A 19,896-nucleotide genomic window follows, 5' to 3' on the forward strand; every position below is an offset into this window, starting at 1 on the left:
GAAAAGGCAGTACACCTCGTGCAATAGACAATATGGCTGTTGAGGTCATAGTGTTAAACACACTCGTAGTCACAATCGTTTTCACCACTTCTTTCTGTCACACGGTATAGAACGAGGGTAGAAAGAGAAAGAATGATGAAATCGTTCGCAATAGTCAACGCGTTAGAAAAACCGGCTTATGGTCCGAAAGTAGGCTAAGCTTTTAGTATCGGTACAGTCCTACCTAATCAAATCCGCACCAATATCTGGCACAACAAAGCGTCCATAAAATATCTGATACGACTGTATTTCTAGGGCTGGTAGGACGTGTCAGATTATAACATATATTACATACATACATATATTTATTTTTAGACGACCAGATGGCCTAGTGGTTAGAGAACCTGACTACGAAGCTTGAGGTCCCGGGTTCGATTCCCGTGTCGGGGCAGATATTTGTATGAAAAATACGAATGTTTGTTCTCGGGTCTTGGGTGTTTACTATGTATTTAAGTATGTATCTATCTATATAATTATATTTATCCGTTGCTTAGTACCCATAACACAAGCTTTGCTAAGCTTACTTTGGGACTAGGTCAATTGGTGTGAATTGTCCCGTGATATTTATTTATTTATTTATTATTATTTATAACAGCGTGTTTTTTTGATACTACCTCAAACTTTAAGGGTAGTTAGTGAAGACCCTAATAATCACGTTTTATTATATTTGACTTATTATTTTCCTTACAAAATTTATTAGCACGCAATGTATCACTACATGATACTACTTTGTTTTTGTTCAAAACGTCGCACTTGTTGACTTGACAGCTGTCACAGAACGCTTCTCTCTCGTATCAAATTATTGTACGCATTAGGCAGTTGTCTCACCGCCAGCGAGGAAACGATTGGCTATCGACTATTTTCTCGCTCAAGAAACGAACAAAAGATATAAGATCCTATGTGAGTAAAAGAGACACATATATTAATAGTTGATCGCTGGCTGTTCACACTGTCGGCGAGAACTCGCTCTTACATCTTTTGTCGCAGCGACAAGAGCTATAAAACTCGCTGAGCTATAGATACTCGCTCAGCGATGTCAGCTTGGCGGCCGCCCCGCTCGCGCGAGGCGAGTGGCGCGAGTAATCGCCCGTCGCACTCGAACACTCGCTTACAGCCAGCGACAAAACTACACTCGCTTCTCGCTGCTCGCCCACTCGTTTCTAGTTACTCGCTCTACTCGCTTCTCGCTCATCGTCGGCGGTGGGACAAGTGCTTTACATTGCTGTTCGAAAATGTTTCAAAAATTAATTACGCTCTGGTAGTGAATTCTAAATTAACAATTTGTTTTGATATCGGTTAACAGCACTTAAATCTTCGTCTGGTAACAGTTTGAGCGTAGTATCAAAAATACACGCATTTTCAAGCTCCGCTGTGGCAGATATCAATGCTGCTGACTGTACAGAACCCAGCGCAGTGCGTCACCCGACGCGCACTTGACCGATTGTTTATTCCCGTCACCCGCTACGTCACTTTGACAGGTGACTGGCGCGCCAAGAATTCTTTTTCCGATCGCCCGTTTCCCTAGACATTCTCAGGGTTAGACACGTGCGACATTTGGATTATTTAAAGAAGCTCTCACAGTGTTCAATTAAGACGCGGCTGTATGGACTTTATCTCTGTTACTCATTGAGAGAGACGCCTGTGTGTCACGTTGGTCACGTGTATATATCCCAATCCGCCCAAGCCCTATTATTCATCGAGGAGGCCTGTGCCCGGCAGTTGGACAATAGATTTTATTGTAAATCTACTATAATATCTATTGTACGGGCGTTTTTTTTAAAATACCCCTTTTTTTTGATATTTTGAAAAAAAAAATAGTTTTTTCTTACTCAGAATTAAATAAACATTAAAAAAATGTAAATTTCACACACAGTGGGCGTGACAAAACTGACTCATAAAATGTAGTGTGAAAAAATGGGGACATTTTTTGAAACGATCGGAATCGATTGTGCTCTTGATTCGGAGTAGAAAAAAACATATTTTTTTCAAAAAAAAAAGGGTACACTTTTTTAAACGCCCATGCCTATTAATCCTATTATACATTTTTTTGTATATTTATGGATCTTTTGTGATTTTTTATAATTTACCTGACATGTGTTTATAATGTATTTTTTCAGAAGGTAATAAATAAATCTATCTATCTAATCTATAAGCCGAATATGTGTAAAAAGCGTGAAAATTTTCAAAAGACTTGACACTGAACTTGAAAACTCGTTTTTTTTAAGCCACGATAATAAAAAGAGCCAAAAATAACTTAAGTATCTATATGAATTTATTAAAAAACAATTTAATTTACTACCATATGAATAAATCAAGTTAGGTATGTTTTTGTGTGCGCTTTCTGATCTTCACTGATCTTTGTGAAGTTGGAGCCTCAGCACGAGCAGCTGATGCAAGTAGCAAGAAATTCACACAGGAGCATAATTTATTTTTACTAATATAAACTAAATAATAAATAACATAATTGCAGGGGGCCCAAACTATGATTGCACTACAGTGAATAGGGTCCGTATACCACAACAAAACAATAACACAATACTATACATAAATAAGGTCGCCACAATTTATTTATGATGGTATAATTATTCCTCCTTTTTTAGAGTCAAATATTATTTTTAACATATCACTTATTTAAAAAGAACCGAAATGAATTTACTCTGTGGATTTGCTCCGTTGAAAAAAAAAGTCGTGGAAAATCACTGGCGCAAAAAAATCATCCACGTAAAAAAAGCAACGTCAGAAAGTAACGGAAAAAGCGTCGCGCGCGCACGACTGAAATACTAGCGCTTGGCATTGGCATTGTCACGCGCGGCGGCACCACGGGTGCGTCTCGCACGCAACTCGCGCGACTAACTCGACGAGGCAATGATATTTTAATAACTCCTAAATTTGCCATAGAGCCGAGCCAAGCTAACTCTGCAGAGAATAATATGGTAACACTGCAAATGTAACGCATATTATGTACGTGATTTGACGTTAAAATACAGTGTTGCCAAATTATTCCGTTGCAGACTTAGGTTGGCCAGGCTCTAGGTACCATTTAAATGAATGTTTTATATAATAGTGATTTTTAAAATATCTTTGTAATCGTCTCTTTCTAAAACTCTTTTCTCTGGTATGGCTGTTGTTGCGTGTGACGTCACATGCTAGTATGTCTTTCTCTGTCTAACGTTGAATTTCAAACCTTTATAACTCTGTTATAGTAGCTTGAAAATTGTTTATCCATTCGATAATACGCATTGACAAGCTTTGATTTAAAAAATAAATAAAAAATTGTAGAATATTGAGTTTTTGTACATAAAAAAAGTTACTTTTACTATCCTACTGAGTCTTATCTCTAAAGAATTACAAGTATGATAATATAAGTGTTTTGTTTCATGAATTGAACCAATATTATGAAACAAACCCTTAACATGACAAGGCTAATTGAAGTAAAGCGATCGAAAAAATTCGATGTGCTATTCGGGAACACGGTTAGAGTATTAAAAGTCAAAGTTGAAACACCTTTGTTAAATATAGCTAATTGCAAGAATCTAGATACTATATCTCTTGGAAAGAATCTGCCCTGTACCCTTAGTGTAAGTTATTCGGTTAAGGTTACAAAATACGTCTCGATCGCGTTCGCGATAAAATCTCAATTTTTATGGAAATAGGAACAGCGCCTCTAGCGGAACGTTTGCGATGTTCGTGTTTCCATAACCGAAAACTTACACTAAGGGGCTGTTTCACCATCCATTGATTAGCGTTAACCGACGGTTAAATGTGATGCCGTCTTCGTTTATTCGAACAAAACAAATAGAGACGGCATCACACCTAACCGCCAGTTAACACTAATCAATGGATGGTGAAACAGCCCCTAAGGGTAAAGAAACTCTTAATATTTGACGAGTGGATATTGCCTTTAAAAATTAAGATACCTTTATAAGCTACAAATAACGCAAAATTAAAAAAATATGCGCCAAAATCGTCCTATAATAAGGTTTTAGCTGTGAACATTAAGTTCAGATATTTTTGAGGAAAATTGTTGATCGGGTACTATAAAGTGTTACAGTTTATTATAGTTCAATCTGAAACCAGTGGTAGCGCATGCGTGTAGTCTAGCCCTTACCTCGGCCAATAAGCTTACCCCGTTCGATTGGCAGTCGCACGCGCAATCTGAACCGAAATCGACTATTTGAAAAATCGGTAAAAGAAAAAAATTAAAAACGTGTCGGTTTTTGTATTTTTCAATCAATACATGTCAGTGCTAGTTTGATTTGGCATATTTTTTTCTTCGTTTTGAAAATTAAATTAAAATATGCCAATAAAAAAATAGTAAAACGCTATCTTACTTACTAAGTCTAAATTATTATTAAAAATTATGTGTTTTAGAAATTGAGTGAATTGAAATAAAATATTATTATACATCTGTGACGATTAAAAAAATGTGTTTCTTATCCAGACATAAAACATAGTGAATGTTGATGTGAAAGTGTCAGGAACATGCCTATTTCGTATTCTCGTAGTTCGGAGGCGGCGCGGCACCAGCGGTGAGTTGTGCGATAAATAAAATAAAATAAATAAATGAAGGCCTTTGCCCAGCAGTGGGACATAGACAATGGTTAATAAATAACCCGGAAAATTTGACACCAAATTGACCTAGTCCCAAACTAAGCAAAGACATAGAAAAGAAAGAAAAATAGGTATATTGCGATGAAAAAAACACCAAATAATACATTTATTCCCCTTAACCCTTCCCTTCCTGCTGGCATTGCCCAAAGCTTGTGTTATGGGTACATGCTAGGCAGCGAATAAACATACGTAGGCAAATAGATAATAATAATAATAAATATTATGGGACAATGAGGGCTATCGCGAATGAATTCGCCACTAGAGGCGCTAGTGTAGCGTGAGGTCTCCGAAATGTCAAATCTCATAGTTTTTGGGTGAGCTACGCGGGTTTATTTATAATTAGAATAATTTTGTGAATATTTTGCAATATCTGAAATTAATTATGGCAAATATGCGTTCCGGGGCAATTAATGTCTGTGTTTTGAGACAGTTTTGTCTTTCGGAAACCTTTGTCCTCCCTTTTTTCCGAACAAAACGGGGACTATTCAACACTGTGGCATGCTCGATATTTTTATGGTACGGTTTTAAGGTGTATTAAATATGATTTTAATCTAAACTTTGTTTTCACGCCCGTAATAACAGACTTTGAAAGCCATACTTAAAAACCTCACGCAACAGTGCGCCATCTAGTGAGACAAAAAACGATAGCCCTCATTGACACCAATTGACCTAGTCTCATACTAAGCGAAGCTTGTATTATGGATACTAGGCAAAGGATAAACATTCTATATAGATCTATCAAAGAGACTCAGAGATACCACAGGAGACCGAAGAGCTGGCAGTTTCCTCGCTCAACGCATCAGTCTTGCGATCCAGCGGGGAAATGCTGCCAGCATCTTTGGTACCATGCCGCAGGGTCCATTTTTAGATTTATTATAGTTTTAGTTTATTTAATTTTATTGTACCTAATATACCTTTTTTATAGTTGGACCTGTATTGTTCTGGAAATAAACTCTGTAGAAAATATTTTCAGATAAATACATACTTTAATACATTCATACACAAATATTCATATTTTTCATAGAAATATCGGCCCCGACTGGGAATCGAACCCGGGATCTCCAGCTTCGTAGCCAGATTCTCCAAACACTGGACTATCCGGTTGTCATAGGCACTTGTCCCACCGCCGACGATGAGCGAGAAGCGAGTAGAGCGAGTAACTAGAAACGAGTGGGCGAGCAGCGAGAAGCGAGTGTAGTTTTGTCGCTCGGCTGTAAGCGAGTGTTCGTGTGCTACGGGCGATTACTCGCTCCACTCGACTCGCTCGTGCGGGGCGGCCGCCAAGCTGACATCGCTGAGCGAGTATCTATAGCTCAGCGAGTTTTATAGCTCTTGTCGCTGCGACAAAAGATGTAAGAGCGAGTTCTCGCCGACAGTGTGAACAGCCAGCGATCAACTATTAATATATGTGTCTCTTTTACTCACACAGGATCTTATATCTTTTGTTCGTTTCTTGAGCGAGAAAATAGTCGATAGCCAATCGTTTCCTCGCTGGCGGTGAGACAAGTGCCATAGGCTATTCTTGTTTTCAGCCGCCGGCTTGCATTTGATGCATACTTGATTACTATTGGCGTATAACCTAACCTAACTTAAGGTCGCGGGATCGCGGTGGATGCGGAAAGCACAAGACCGGTCTGAGTGGGGAGACTTGGAGGCCTATGTCCAGCAGTGGACGTGTTTCGGCTGACATTATGATTATGATTAAAATAATATGTTTAGGTATGTTATACAACTCGGTAGAAACAACTTTGAGAAAGAGGCTAATAGGCGAATACAGTTGGGCTGGGCTGCTTTCGGGAAACTTCGGCATATCTTGTCGTCGGACATCCCTCAGTGCCTAAAAACGAAAGTCTTCAACCAGTGCGTCCTACCAGTTTTAACCTACGGAGCCGAAACGTGGACCTTGACTGCGGGACTAATCCACAAATTCAGGGTCGCTCAGCGGGCTATGGAAAGAGCAATGCTAGGGGTTTCTTTGAAGGATAAAATCCGAAATCACATTATTCGACAAAGAACGAAAGTCACTGACATTGCTCAGAGAATTAGTTCGTTGAAGTGGCGTTGGGCTGGCCACGTCTGTCGCAGGACCGATGAACGGTGGAGCAGACGAGTCCTCGAATGGAGACCACGGACGGGAAAACGTAGTGTAGGGCGTCCTGAGGCACGGTGGACGGATGACTGGCGGCGGATGGATGCGAGGGGCTGAAGACAGAGTGTTGTGGCGCGCCATGGAAGAGGCCTATGTCCAGCAGTGGACTGCTGTAGGCTGATGATGATGATGATGAATATGTTTAGTGAGTTTTCAAAAGTTTATACTGAAACGAATATAGCTTGTAATGATTTTTACTATAAATTTATTTCAAACGTATATTTAAACAATAAATGGCTATAAACGGTACAGTGGCCACAAACTCGAAGCCACAAACGGTACTTCTGCCCTACCTTGGGACTCATTCATATTTAATGAAATAAATCCGGATAACACACGCATTAAATCAACTTTAGCTCGACATGTTTCGGGTTAGTTCGTAGCCCTTCTTGAAGCAGCCACCGAGTCGCGTTGCTCCAAGGGCTACGAATTAGCCCGAAACGTGTTGAGCTAAACTCGAATTAAGACGTGAGTTATCGAGATTTATTTCATTCTTCTCTATTTCTCTCAGCCGTCTTGCAGGAAAAAATAAATCGAGATTTAGTAGTTAATCCACGTTTAAGCTTGACAGTTCCATACAGTTTGGCACTACTAAACTGAGCTTAACGCTAATTCGAGATTTATGTGTTTCCAGCAAGTAGCCATAACTAGCAAAGTTAGCAAAATTAAGGCCCAGTAAACACATAAATCTCGAGTTAGCGTCAAGCTTAAGCCTGGATTAACTACTAAATCTAGATTTATTTCTTCCTGCAAGACGGCCTAAGTAAATTACTTTTGTGGTTAAAAAGAATAGTAAGAATAAAGTCTTTGTATTGTATTGTAAATTAGAATTATACAGAAAAAAAATAAAAATTTCATTGTCGTCAAACTTACATAGGTATAATATTATTATAACATCCCTCTTTTTGCATCGGGGGTTAAAAACATTACTTAGCCAATACACAGTCCAGATGCAACTTTACTTCTGTGCCCTTAGTGTAAGTTTTCGGTTACAAAATACGTCTCGATCGCGTTCGCGTTAAAATCTCGATTTGTATGGAAACACGAACATCGCAAACGTTCCGCTAGAGGCGCTGTTCGTGTTTGCATACAAATTTAGATTTTAACGCGAACGCGATCGAGACTTATTTTGTAACCGAAAACTTACACTAAGGGCACTGAGCAAGATAACAACTACATAGAAATATTAGTATACCATTTAGTATGGTGTCGCGATCTAGTCGCCATCTTGTTAGATAATTATAACGTCAGGTAGTTGGCCGCCTTCATTGCCAAGTCTTTCTATACGGAAATTTTAGGGTTGGCAATTGGAAATACATAAGTGTGCATGCTGCAAGAGGCCGCAAAAGCCTCTTTTACCTGTCCTTTTTTGTATCATTGCCGAGAGTAAGCCGCAAGAAACTTGTCGGAAAATCGTTTTTCCAAAAGAATTATCATGTTACATGAATACCGTATACTTGATTACTTTTTGTTTGTATTATAAATCAAAGGTTTTTAATGTGTGTTGTCGAACGGAAAAACAATTTTGATGGTACCTTTACGTATTACAGTGTTATTGAGTTTTAAATTTCAAGATTAGACAGAGAAATGAATGCTTGCGTGTGATGTATGCAAGTAGCGCCGTGCCCACTGCATAGAGAAAGCGTTTTAGAAAGGGACAGATATGTAAAATTTTCAAAAATCACCATTTATAAAATTTTAAACGGTTTTATTTTTATTTTAACCTCTTCACCTCCACAAAACAAACAGAGTGATGTGCTCTGTACGCCACAGAAAAACCAGCGAAAATGAACTTGATTTTTAATTCCAAATTTGCAGAAGGATTGATTTCGAGTTGAATGTTCGTCATGTAAAAATGACTGTGGCGTGTGAGGCATACCATTAAATAAATAAATATCACGGGACAATTCACACCAATTGACTTAGCTAGTCCCAAAGTAAGCTAAGCAAAGCTTGTGTTATGGGTAGGTACTAAGCAACAGATAAATATAATTATATAGATATAGATACATAATTAAATACATATTAAACACCCAAGACCCGAGAACAAACATTCGTATTTTTCATACAAATATCTGCCCCGACACGGGAATCGAACCCGGGACCTCAAGCTTCGTAGTCAGGTTCTCTAACCACTAGGCCATCTGGTCGTCTATAACTATACTAACTATAACCATTGGCTGTCACGACTGGGTAACTGGGCGGTGAAGAGGTTAATCAAGTCTCAATACTTAATTTCAAGTCAATTTCACTACTAGATATGAGTCGTACCGATTAGCGACACTGGGATAGGTGAAAGATTGCCCAACGTTAAATAGTGTATTATTTTGTCGATGATTAAATTAAGATGAGTGGCAACCCTGATCGTCTCTGACCGCGGTCACTGTCAAGGTGTTGCTAGCACGTGCCCCGCGCCAAACGTGCCAGCCCTCGTTAGGGAGCGCGACCACCGCAGCTAATCGCATTAGATTGCAACTATAACCGGTACCGTTTATCATATCGTGTGTGTCAGATAACTGTACAGTTTTGTACGATTTTTAAAAACTACCGTCGAACGGAACAGTGTGAAAATTTGAATGGATAAATCGGAGCCCGATCACATTTTACCAAATCGAAGGATTTCGATTTCTTTTGCCCAGTTTACAATTTCGAGTTCACGTCTTAACGAACTAAAACAATGAGGGTTTTCGCAGTAGCGAAATATCGCTAGATGGCGTTAGTATCGTAAAGGCCGATTGACGTTTGCTTGCGATTGGCTCATTTAGTTATTTAAACGTCAAACGTAACTCACGACACTAACGCCATCTAGCGATATTTTGTGAAAACCCTTATTGAATTGCTCACCCTCGACCTCATGATAGTTAGTTTATGCACCTCCACTGTAAGAACACACACAAATCACACAAACCCAACCATAACCACCTCCACTTTACACTGACCAGATTGTTAACATGTGGTAGCGTGGTGAACGGTTGTGTTGTTCTAATGATGAGCTCTGGTGGAGTTCGAAAGGCTTCAGTGTAGTGTGGTGGTGGTGATAGACGGGTTTGTGTGATTTGTGTGTGTTCTTACAGCGTGGAGATAGATGCATGAACACACATTTCTTGCATAAACGTTAGCTATCATAAGGTCGCGGGTGCGTAAAGTAGTTGCTTTAGTTCGTTGATATGGGCCTCCGAAAAGGAACGCCTGATTCAATAAATAATAATAATAAAAACTTTATTTTAACAACAACAACAAAACATTTTACAATCACGCAAGGTAGCTACATAACTGACAAGTAATTAAGATTGTTTTTTTGGAATCTTTTTGTATTTTTTATGTCAATTCCAAATTTTTACTTTTACGGTCATCCCGTAAAACCGTATTTGAAATTACAAACTGAAATATAGATGCACAGAAAAAACAGAAAAATAAGACCATCACTGGGAATCGAACCCAGGTCCTCGGTAATCCGTAACGCGTGCTATACCGCTACACCACTGATGTGATGGTAGACAATCAGTGGTGTAGCGGTATAGCACGCGTTACGGATTACCGAGGACCTGGGTTCGATTCCCAGTGATGGTCTTATTTTTCTGTTTTTTCTGTGTATCTATATTTCAGTTTGTAATTTCAATGACAAGTAATTCACGAATTCGATTCACATTTTGATTCGTGTTTTATTGTTAACGCTGCTAAGGAGTAGCTCGGGTCGTTCGAGCAGCGACTGGAAACTCTGGCAATGCTCGTCAGGGTTCTTCGATGATGACGAGTAAGTTGGAAGAGAAGGGGAGGCATTCATGTGGAAACACTATACCCGGCGCAGAATCTCGCTGCACGCGGGGTTATAAAGCCGAGTTTAGACTTGCAAGAAAAATCGTGCAACCCAAATAAGCAACCTTAAAAATGTATGCATAGGAAAAATTCGTATCTAAACTCCAATTCAATAGAATCTGACAATCCTGTAGACACTTCCAGCCTACTAATATAAACACCGGGCTGCCTAAGGCTTTGTGATGTGACTATTATTCTTTTTTGATTCCTTTTAGATGATAATTGCAACATAATCAAGTGTGCCCACGATAGGGTGTCTTAAATATGTAGAAAATTGACAGATTCTATTGAATTGTACTTTAGATTCCTGTCCAGCAGTGGTGTAGGGGTTATAGCACGCAGCACGGAATTCTGAGGACCTGGGTTCGATTCCCAGTGCTGGTCTCTTTTTCTGTTTTTTTTGTGCATCCATGTCTCAGTATGTATTTACGAAATCATGCAAGTTGCATTACATTGCGAGGCTGTAAATCCAACCAGTTTATAGTGATCAATCGAACGCCGCTATGTGATGCAACTTGCATGATTTCTCTTGCAAGTCTAAACTCTATATCAGGGTTTCTCAAAGTGGGGTTCGCTATTCGACGGTAGGGGGTTCGCGACAAGGTTTACGTGATGATGGCTGCAAGACTGGCAAGATGATTAAGATTGGTTTTTGGAGTCTTTTTGTATTTTTTATTTCAACTCCAAATTTTGTTACTTATTTGTTTGTTATTTGTTGTTGTTTGTTTCAGTTTGTATTTTCGTTGGCAAGACGATTCTTACCTATATTTGTTACTTACCTTTTATTGAAATAAATAATATACATTATATTATGATGATGATAGAAATAAAAATAAACTTAGTTTCTCCAACAGCCAGTTTTATTCTTTGGGGGGGGGGGGTCTAGGTAGGGGTTCGGTGTCGTCTAGAATCTTTAACAGGGGTACGTGGAGCCATAAGTTTGAGAAACCCTGCTCTATATTAAACGTGTTTTGCGTAGTGCTGTGCTTGCGTCGAGCACACGCTATCGATAGAACTAAAATAGTGAGTACATAACGTATGTTCCATACAACATGCAACGTGATGCTGCAACATGCTTCACTAGTGTCGTAGTAATGGCAGAAACACGCACACTGTCAGAATATCCAATTAACTTGAAACTTGAAACATTGATATTAAGACTTAGACGACCAGATGGCCTAGTGGTTAGAGAACCTGACTACGAAGCTTGAGGTCCCGGGTTCGATCCCCGCGTCGGGGCAGGTATTTGTATGAAAAATACGAATGTTTGTTCTCGGGTCTTGGGTGTTTAATATGTATTTAAGTATGTAGGTATCTATCCATATAATTATATTTATCCGTTGCTTAGTACCCATAACACAAGCTTTGCTAAGCTTACTTTGGGACTAGGTCAATTGGTGTGTATTGTCCCGTGATATTTAAAAAAAATATTTATTTAAGAAATTAAGCGGGCAGCAGCGCGGCGAGCGTTTTTTGTGTTCATTGCGAGTGCTGCCAGGTGACCACGAGCGGCGAGCGAGTCGGCCGCGCGATGGACTGATAACACGCTCGCCGCTCCGCTCCGCTGCCCGCTATCGTTCGCTTCGAACAAGCGCTACACTACGAAAGTGCAAAATTCGAGCTTCGTGTCTTGCGTCCCGCTTACGCTAATATTATTTAAAACGAGAGTGAGGACGATACGATACGAGCTTCGAATTTCGTAGTAGCCCCCCAGAGCCCATTCCAAGCGAAAAGCGGGTATTAATGTAACGTATTGTCTGAAGAACGCGACTTTAAAATCCTCTTTTCAACCTTTCATTTGAGTAAGATATTTTCTACTAGTTTTCTTACTAATTGCTTGTACCTACCTAGTACCGAACAGCGCAGCCATGATTGCGACCACTGAGATATTTCTCTTTACATTGCGTGCGTTGCAAGGGAACCATAGTGCGAGGTTAGCGTCTCGGCTGCGCAATGAACAGAGAACACGCTGTAACGCCTTGCCGTAATACTTACTTAAAAAGTCTCGGTACTGAGCTACTTCCCTGTATGTTGAACTTGCAAAGGCGGCAACATTTCCGTAAGAAGCTTTTCCGCGAGACTCAGTTTGCCATTGATAAAAGCTCGGAAATATGAACTTTAGCTTGTTTTGTAAAGTTTATAACTCTACTTACGGCAAATGTTGTTTGGAATGAAATTGTACATGAGAAACGGTCGGAGTTATACAGAAAGTATTAAGTATAGGTGGGAGGCACAGAGGATTTCACGTTACCCGAGTATCAGTCACGCATCTGGATTGTTGGGCCACTTGCCACTATACTTACTTATAATTCAGTCCGATGATACATATTAGTAATAAATAAAATATTGTCATTAATAAACTAGAGTTGCAGTAAGGAGCAGCCACACCGCTGCATAAAAAACGGTGACGGTACGGAATCGCAGTGACGCATCGCATGGGCAACGTTTTCTCTTTTGTTTCTCTTAACCTTTATTTTGGTGACGATAACAAAATAGATTATGATTGTTTTTTTTTGGAGCCTTTTTGTAATCATAATTTGATTGCTTAGTAGCGACATCTCTTGTCTGGGTGAGCGGTTGGTTCCGAAAGAGTGTGACGTCTGTCGACGCCGCATAGATGTCGCTAGTGCTGCTGCTTAAGTAGCAAAGTAGAAATAAGCAACCTGAGATATGTATGCATAGGAAAAGTTCGTGTCTCGATTCCTGTCCAGCAGTGGTGTAGGGGTTATAGCACGCAGCACGGAACGCTGAGGACCTGGGCTCGATTCCCAGTGCTGGTCTCTTTTTCTGTTTTTTTTGTCCATCCATGTCTCAGTTTGTATTTTCGATATGGAACAAAATAGATATAAAATAAAAAAAATATGTAACTACTTTTATGATAGTATGGAATTTGAAAGCGTTCGCGGACCGTAATTTTGGCTCCTGCGGACGACTGGTGGTCCGCAGACCACTGCAGGGCTACTACGAAACTCGAAACACGAAGTTCGTATCGTACCGTCCCTCTCGCTCTCGTATTAAGTAGTATACGTGTCAGAGGGACCGCACGACACGAACTTCGAGTTTCGTAGTAGCCCTGCTGGTTGGGAACTGGTTTAAGCAAAACTGTGCATGCATTAACCTTTCCCGTTTCCCCCCAGCCGCCACCACCACCCGAAGACGCGCAAGTACTCCCTGCAGGAGGGGGCGCGGGGGGGTACGTCCGAGCGCCGGGTGTCCATCCCCCCCGCGGAGGAGCCCCTCCCGGAAGCGGACCGCGATGAGCTCGCCAGCCACCGCAGCGACGACCCCAAGGGGCTGCGGCGGCATCTTATACAGCAACCCAAGGTAAAGCAACTAAACTACAACTATATCGGAAGTCGATAAACGAGAAGTCCCTATAACAACTCAAAAGTGCTACGAAAATTTCGGGCTCTGTTAATAGCCTAGAGCGGGGGTTATTGTTTTTGACATTCATAAGCGCTTGTTACAGTCCAAATTGAATAAAGATATTTTGACTTTGACTTTGACTTATTGTTGTCTTTTGTACAGGACACGTCGACGGTGTACGTCGGCCGGCGCGACGGCGGCGACCGCTTACACAGCATCCTGTCCGACACCACTTACAAGAAGATGTACGATCACAGCCCACATTCTGTGAGTAACAGAAACTTGTTTAGTATTTGTCTGATAGTGTAACTGGCGGACTAGCCTATTCAAATGGACATTTGGAAAGTTAATTATAATTAACTATTAGCACAAAACACATATAGTTCAGAACAGAAGTCAATCTCCATACAAGTGCACTGCTCACGGACACGGTATCTCGGACCGGTTGGGACCAGTGCGAGCGCGACTGCCATCCGCTTGAGACACGCGTCTGTGAACTTTTTTGTGCAATAATGGAGCAACAAAAAAAAGTTATTATAACTGTTCAGTGGACGGTTGTTTAAATTAAATAATCGTGAATTTCGCCAATAACGAAATCGTCGCAAGATATTTTCTGTGACAAATTTATAATATAACAATGACATTAAACTTAAAATATTTTAGTTATTAATTTATTTTTCCATTCTTCCCGTTTCATTCTCAACAATAAACCAAACAACTAGATAAGAGTGCGACTACCACGATAGTTTTTTTTGGTGCATAAGCCATAGTTGACAACCTTAGAGCGACCGCCGAGCGTAGGTATGAAAAGTGAAGTACATACAGGAGATTGACTTCTGAACTATCTGTATTTTGTGATATTAGGTAGCTCGCAGATTTATAATTTCAAGTTGGCCAACTAAATCGCACTGGCAGCGCACTGTATACCAATAGACCATACAGTAACTTAAATACTTATAGCCCGACAGTACAATACAGTATAGTAATTTAGTTTGATAAAATGTGCAATTTAGTTGGCCAAATTGAAATTGTAAGTGTGCGGCAGCTCTTAGGTATTTTCTGGGAACACATGTTAATTTGGCTAAATGCACTTTTTTCTGTCACTTTTTGGGGGGGGGGGGCGAGTCAATATTGTTTTAGAAAAATCGAGTTTACAAATGGTTTCTTTCGCTTAAGAGCGTTTACACCTGCTGAGCTGGCAACGATGCATTTTTGATAGTTTTTCTCGATTATTCCATAAAAATTGAATGAAAATTAATAATGTTGTCTGGTATAATTATTGGTTATAGACTTTTATTTTCTTTAAAAACCGGTCATAAACATTAATTTGTTTTTAAGGAATATAAAAGTTTATCTCGAATAATTATTGGAGTAGACACATTAACTTATATAGAACACACAATTGTTAAACAACACACATTTGGTTACAAACGAGCCAATCGCAGCAAGACTGTATGTAACGTCAAACGGATCTACGATACTAACGCCATCTAGCGACATTTCGCCTGTCAAGACACCCTAATGTTTCCGAGTAGTCGAACCAGAACTGTTGATGTACTGTGTTTGCTGGGATCACTCTCTCCCTGTACCACGTGCAATGAGGGCTATCGCGTATGAATTCGCCACTAGAGGCGCTAGTGTAGCGTGAGGTCTCCGAAATAAATGTCAAATCTCATAGTTTTTGGGTGAGCTACGCGGGTTTATTTGTAATTAGTATAATTTTGTGAATATTTTGCAATATCTGAAATTAATTATGGCAAATATGCGTTCCGGGGCAATGAATGTCTGTGTTTTGAGACAGTTTTGTCTTTCGGAAACCTTTGTCCTCCCTTTTTTCCGAACAAAACGGGGACTATGCAACACTGTGGCATGCTCGATATTTTTATGGTACGGTTTTAAGGTGTATTAAATATGATTTTAATCTAAACTTTGTTTTCACACCCGTAAAAACAGACTTTGAAAGCCATACTTAAAAACCTTACGCAACAGTGCGCCATCTAGTGAGACAAAAAACGATAGCCCTCATTGGATGCTAGCTGGCTCGCCCCCCCCAACTATACTTCGTTTTTTAGCATTTAAAAGAAGGTAAGCGATCTTGACGTGTCTTTTAATTGAAAAACACTTTTGAAAAATAAGTCACAACAAATATGTACCTAACAATTAGCAAGGATCTATGATCATGTTTACATTCTTTTGGTAACATATATAAGTAATAATTTATGTTTTTTATAAAACGTTTTTCAATATAAAGACTCTTCAAGTTTTTTTTTCTTTTTTTAATACAAAAAAAAAACGAATTATAATCGCCACACGTAGTAAATGTATATAAATGCCATCTAAAAGCTATGTTCACGAGTCATAACAAGCATTGTTTCTTGTCCAAGCACCCCATCATCTTTCATCCATCAAATATCGGAAGGCAGGTAAGGTTAAATAAGACTTTTGAAAGAAAGAAAGAAAGAAAAGTAGGTATATTTTGGCTCCAAAAAGTACCACCTAAAACTAAGACTAGAACTAGCACTAAAACTATGTTACTAGGTGACACGGCAGGATACCAAAAAGGGTCTCCACTCAGCATGTGTTGCCGCACATTATGTGCAGTAACGCTGGTTTTCTGTGGAGCCCTTTCAAAAGGAAACATTGATATAAATGTAAAAATATAGGTACAATGAAGTAAAAATTTGAATTCAGATGTCCTCGTAAACATTACAGCCGAGCTCATAAACTTGTGAGCAAAAATTTGATCAATAATATTCTGAACACGACCCTATTGTTAACGGCGTAGAAACGTGTTCAGATATTATTGATACATTTTTTGCTCACATGTTTATGAACTCGGCTGTACAACAATTCTATCAGGAGTTCCCAAAATGTCATCACCAGAGCCCGGCGTTGTCACGGCATTTTTGATCTGTCATAGTGACGTCTCATGCACTTATCGACTTCCGAAATTCAATATCGATATACATGTTAAAAAAAAAGTAGAGGTCAACAATAGACGGTTTTATCATTAAAGAGCAAAATTAACTTTTGGGCAGTCGAAAATATGAAATAGACATAAAGTATATGTACTATGCCAGGGTTTCTCAAAGTGGGGTACGCGCTATTCGACGGTAGGGGGTTCGCGACAAGATTTACGTGATGGTGGCTGCAAGACTGGCAAGATGATTAAGATTGGTTTTTGGAGTCTTTTTGTATTTTTTATTTCAACTCCAAATTTGTTAAGTAGTTATTTGTTTGTTATTTGTTGGTGTTTGTTTCAGTTGGTATTTTCGTTGGCAAGACGATTCTTACCTTTTATTGAAATAAATAATATACATTATATTATTATGATGATTGAAATAAAAACTTAGTTTCTCCAACAGCCAGTTTTATTACTTTGTTCGGGGGGGGGGGGTTCGCTGTCGTCTATAAACTTTAACAGGGGTACGTGGAGCCATAAGTTTGAGAAACCCTGCACTATGCAATGAAAACAATGAATAGTGAACAATTTCCAATTTTATAATTCAATTTCATAATCAAAGTCTGTTGTAGAGCTAAAAAAGTGTTCCATTAGTATCTCCATAAAAGATATTACGATTATTATTTTACGACAATATCATTATCGGTATCAGTTAAGGTAGGTAGAGTTGTTAAGTGAGAAGTCACTATGACAGATCAAAACTTTGACAGAAGTGTCAAAGTTTGGCAAACAGTCATCACGATACTAACGCCATCTAGCGATATTTCACCTTTCAGAAACCTCTCATGTTCAATGTTCACCACATCACATTAGATTGAGCCTGTCTCGTGTGCTCCACACATGTTTTCTTAAAAAACGTAAGAAAAACTACTAAATATTTATTCCATAACTCTCTAACGCACTCATAATCGCAATTCACCACTTCTTTCCGTCAAACGATGTAGTATGAGGCAAGAAAGAGATGCTGAATGTGATCACGATTTTCCACACGTTAAGCTACTGTTACACATATATGCTACTTACCAGCACGAAAGCATGCTACTATCGAGCAAATGCTACCTACTAGCATGTGTGTATAGGAAACGTGCTACTATTGAGCATGCTTATTTAGTGACATACTGGTACTTCAGATATTAGCATGCAGAGGCGTCTTTACCTATAGTGCAGGGTGTGCGTTGCACACGGGCGCAGCGGTGTTAGGGGCGCCGGCCGCGGCACTTTGTACCCACTCCATTTTGACCGCGCTCTTCCTAGATGGCGCTAAAATAATAATTGCACACGGGCGCTACATGGGCTAAAGACGCCGCTGTTAGCATGCTTATTAGCATGCTAGTAACGAGCATGTGTAGTGTAAGGCAGCCGTTATATTGAACGAGCGATGCTTTCATAAATCAGCAGGGTTACTACGAAACTCGAAGTTCGTGTCGTGCGGTCCCTCTGACACTAATACTATTTAATACGAGAGCGAGAGGGACCGCACGACACGAACTTCGAGTTTCGAGTTTCGTAGTAGCCCTGCAGCTTCCAGGAAAAGTAACGAATTCATTTATAACGCAAAGGTTTATTTATAAACATTGCCACTTTTACCACGCTTTCTTATTGACTAGGTGAGTTTTTATTAATTATTAAATGCATGCAACTCCCTGCTCTTAGATACTGCGACACACTTTGTAGGTAACTAGGTATACAGATACTTTATAGTGAGTAATCTTTTTCAGTAAAAATTCAGACCGACCATTACTTCCGAATACTGCTGAAGCGTCTATGAATTATTGTATTAATAAGTGACATGATTATATTAAATAAATTGGGTACTTTATTCATCAGTGACAAATGTCAAACCACGAGGTCTAAAATGTTAGAGCCCTCACGATCAAATTATACAGAGATACAGAGAATGCAGTGTAAAAATCGAATAAAAATCTTGACTGAGATGATGTTAACCACTCATTAGCGATTATTACCTACTCTTTCGAAGTTGCATGACAAATGCAAACGTTTCTGATAAATTACCAAGGGAAAGACTCAAATCATACGAGTGTCCTGGCGGGGAGGAGTGAACTTTTTCGCGATTTCGTCCGGTATTTTTTTTACACACAACAGCATCTTTGTATTGTCCTACCTCCCCCTGCCCTTTACTTTTGCAGTCAGCCTTTGGCACCTTGCTTTAGGCACTAATTCTAATTCCACCACCAGCGAGTAGCAAGGCGTTTTTGGTATGAAGAATAAGTCGGCGACAAAAATGATAAAATTTTCATACCAGAAAAATTATCTTTTCGCTACTCGCCGGATAGGCGTATATAGATATTCTCAGAATGCTGTTGCGGCTACCAAGGCACTGTAGTGCGTCCGGCATGTTCGCCGAGGCAAGAACGGACGACTTTTTTGCCATTAGGCGAAAAAGGATAGCCTCTTTATTGAACCGAGTGCGTGGTAGCGGCAACGGCCTGCTGAGAGTATTGGCGGAGCGCCTCGATTGTCCGCTCGTGAAGTATTGGGTGGGGGTTGTGATTGGAAGGGACAAATATACGTCTCAGATATCCTCCCAAGACAGCCGCCTAATTTTTTTTTTTTGTGTCTTAGTTTTAGTTAACAATATCTACTAACATACTATGTAAGTGCCTTTATAACTAACACCTAATATGGATCTCATGGTCTGAAATAAACGGTTTTTTTTTTATTTATTTTTATTCTATAGAGGGGGGGCCGGGTGGACCTTGCCCACCCCAGTATGGTCCAGTGCCCACCCCAGGATGTTGGGCTACCGATTCAAAACTCTATAATACTGATATCTTCACACAAAAATCCAGGCCAGCCCCCCCCCCCCCCTGAAAAATAACCCTAGATACGCCGGAGGACGCCGGCGGTTAGACTAGTGTCTCAGAGTGTATCATTTTACCAGGGGGGCTAGGTACTACGAAATTCGAAAAACGAAGTCCGTGTCGTGCCGTCC

General features: G+C 39.8%; 1 protein-coding gene across 4 annotated transcripts in view; it reads left to right on the plus strand.

Moving 5' to 3' along the window:
- Positions 1-19,896, plus strand: part of Ae2 (anion exchange protein Ae2) — a 130,972-nt gene that overhangs the window by 71,242 nt on the left and 39,834 nt on the right. For 3 of the 4 annotated variants that reach the window (XM_074101310.1, XM_074101302.1, XM_074101317.1), the window contains exons 5-6: positions 13,753-13,939; positions 14,144-14,248. In XM_074101310.1, coding sequence (XP_073957411.1) covers positions 13,753-13,939; positions 14,144-14,248 — 292 coding nt within the window. Of the gene's footprint in view, positions 1-4,430; positions 4,569-13,752; positions 13,940-14,143; positions 14,249-19,896 lie in introns of those variants that run through there. The other variant, XM_074101326.1, reaches the window with a different exon arrangement.

The sequence above is a fragment of the Choristoneura fumiferana genome, chromosome Z (assembly GCF_025370935.1).
Source record: "Choristoneura fumiferana chromosome Z, NRCan_CFum_1, whole genome shotgun sequence".
Classification (NCBI taxonomy): Eukaryota; Metazoa; Arthropoda; class Insecta; order Lepidoptera; family Tortricidae; genus Choristoneura; species Choristoneura fumiferana.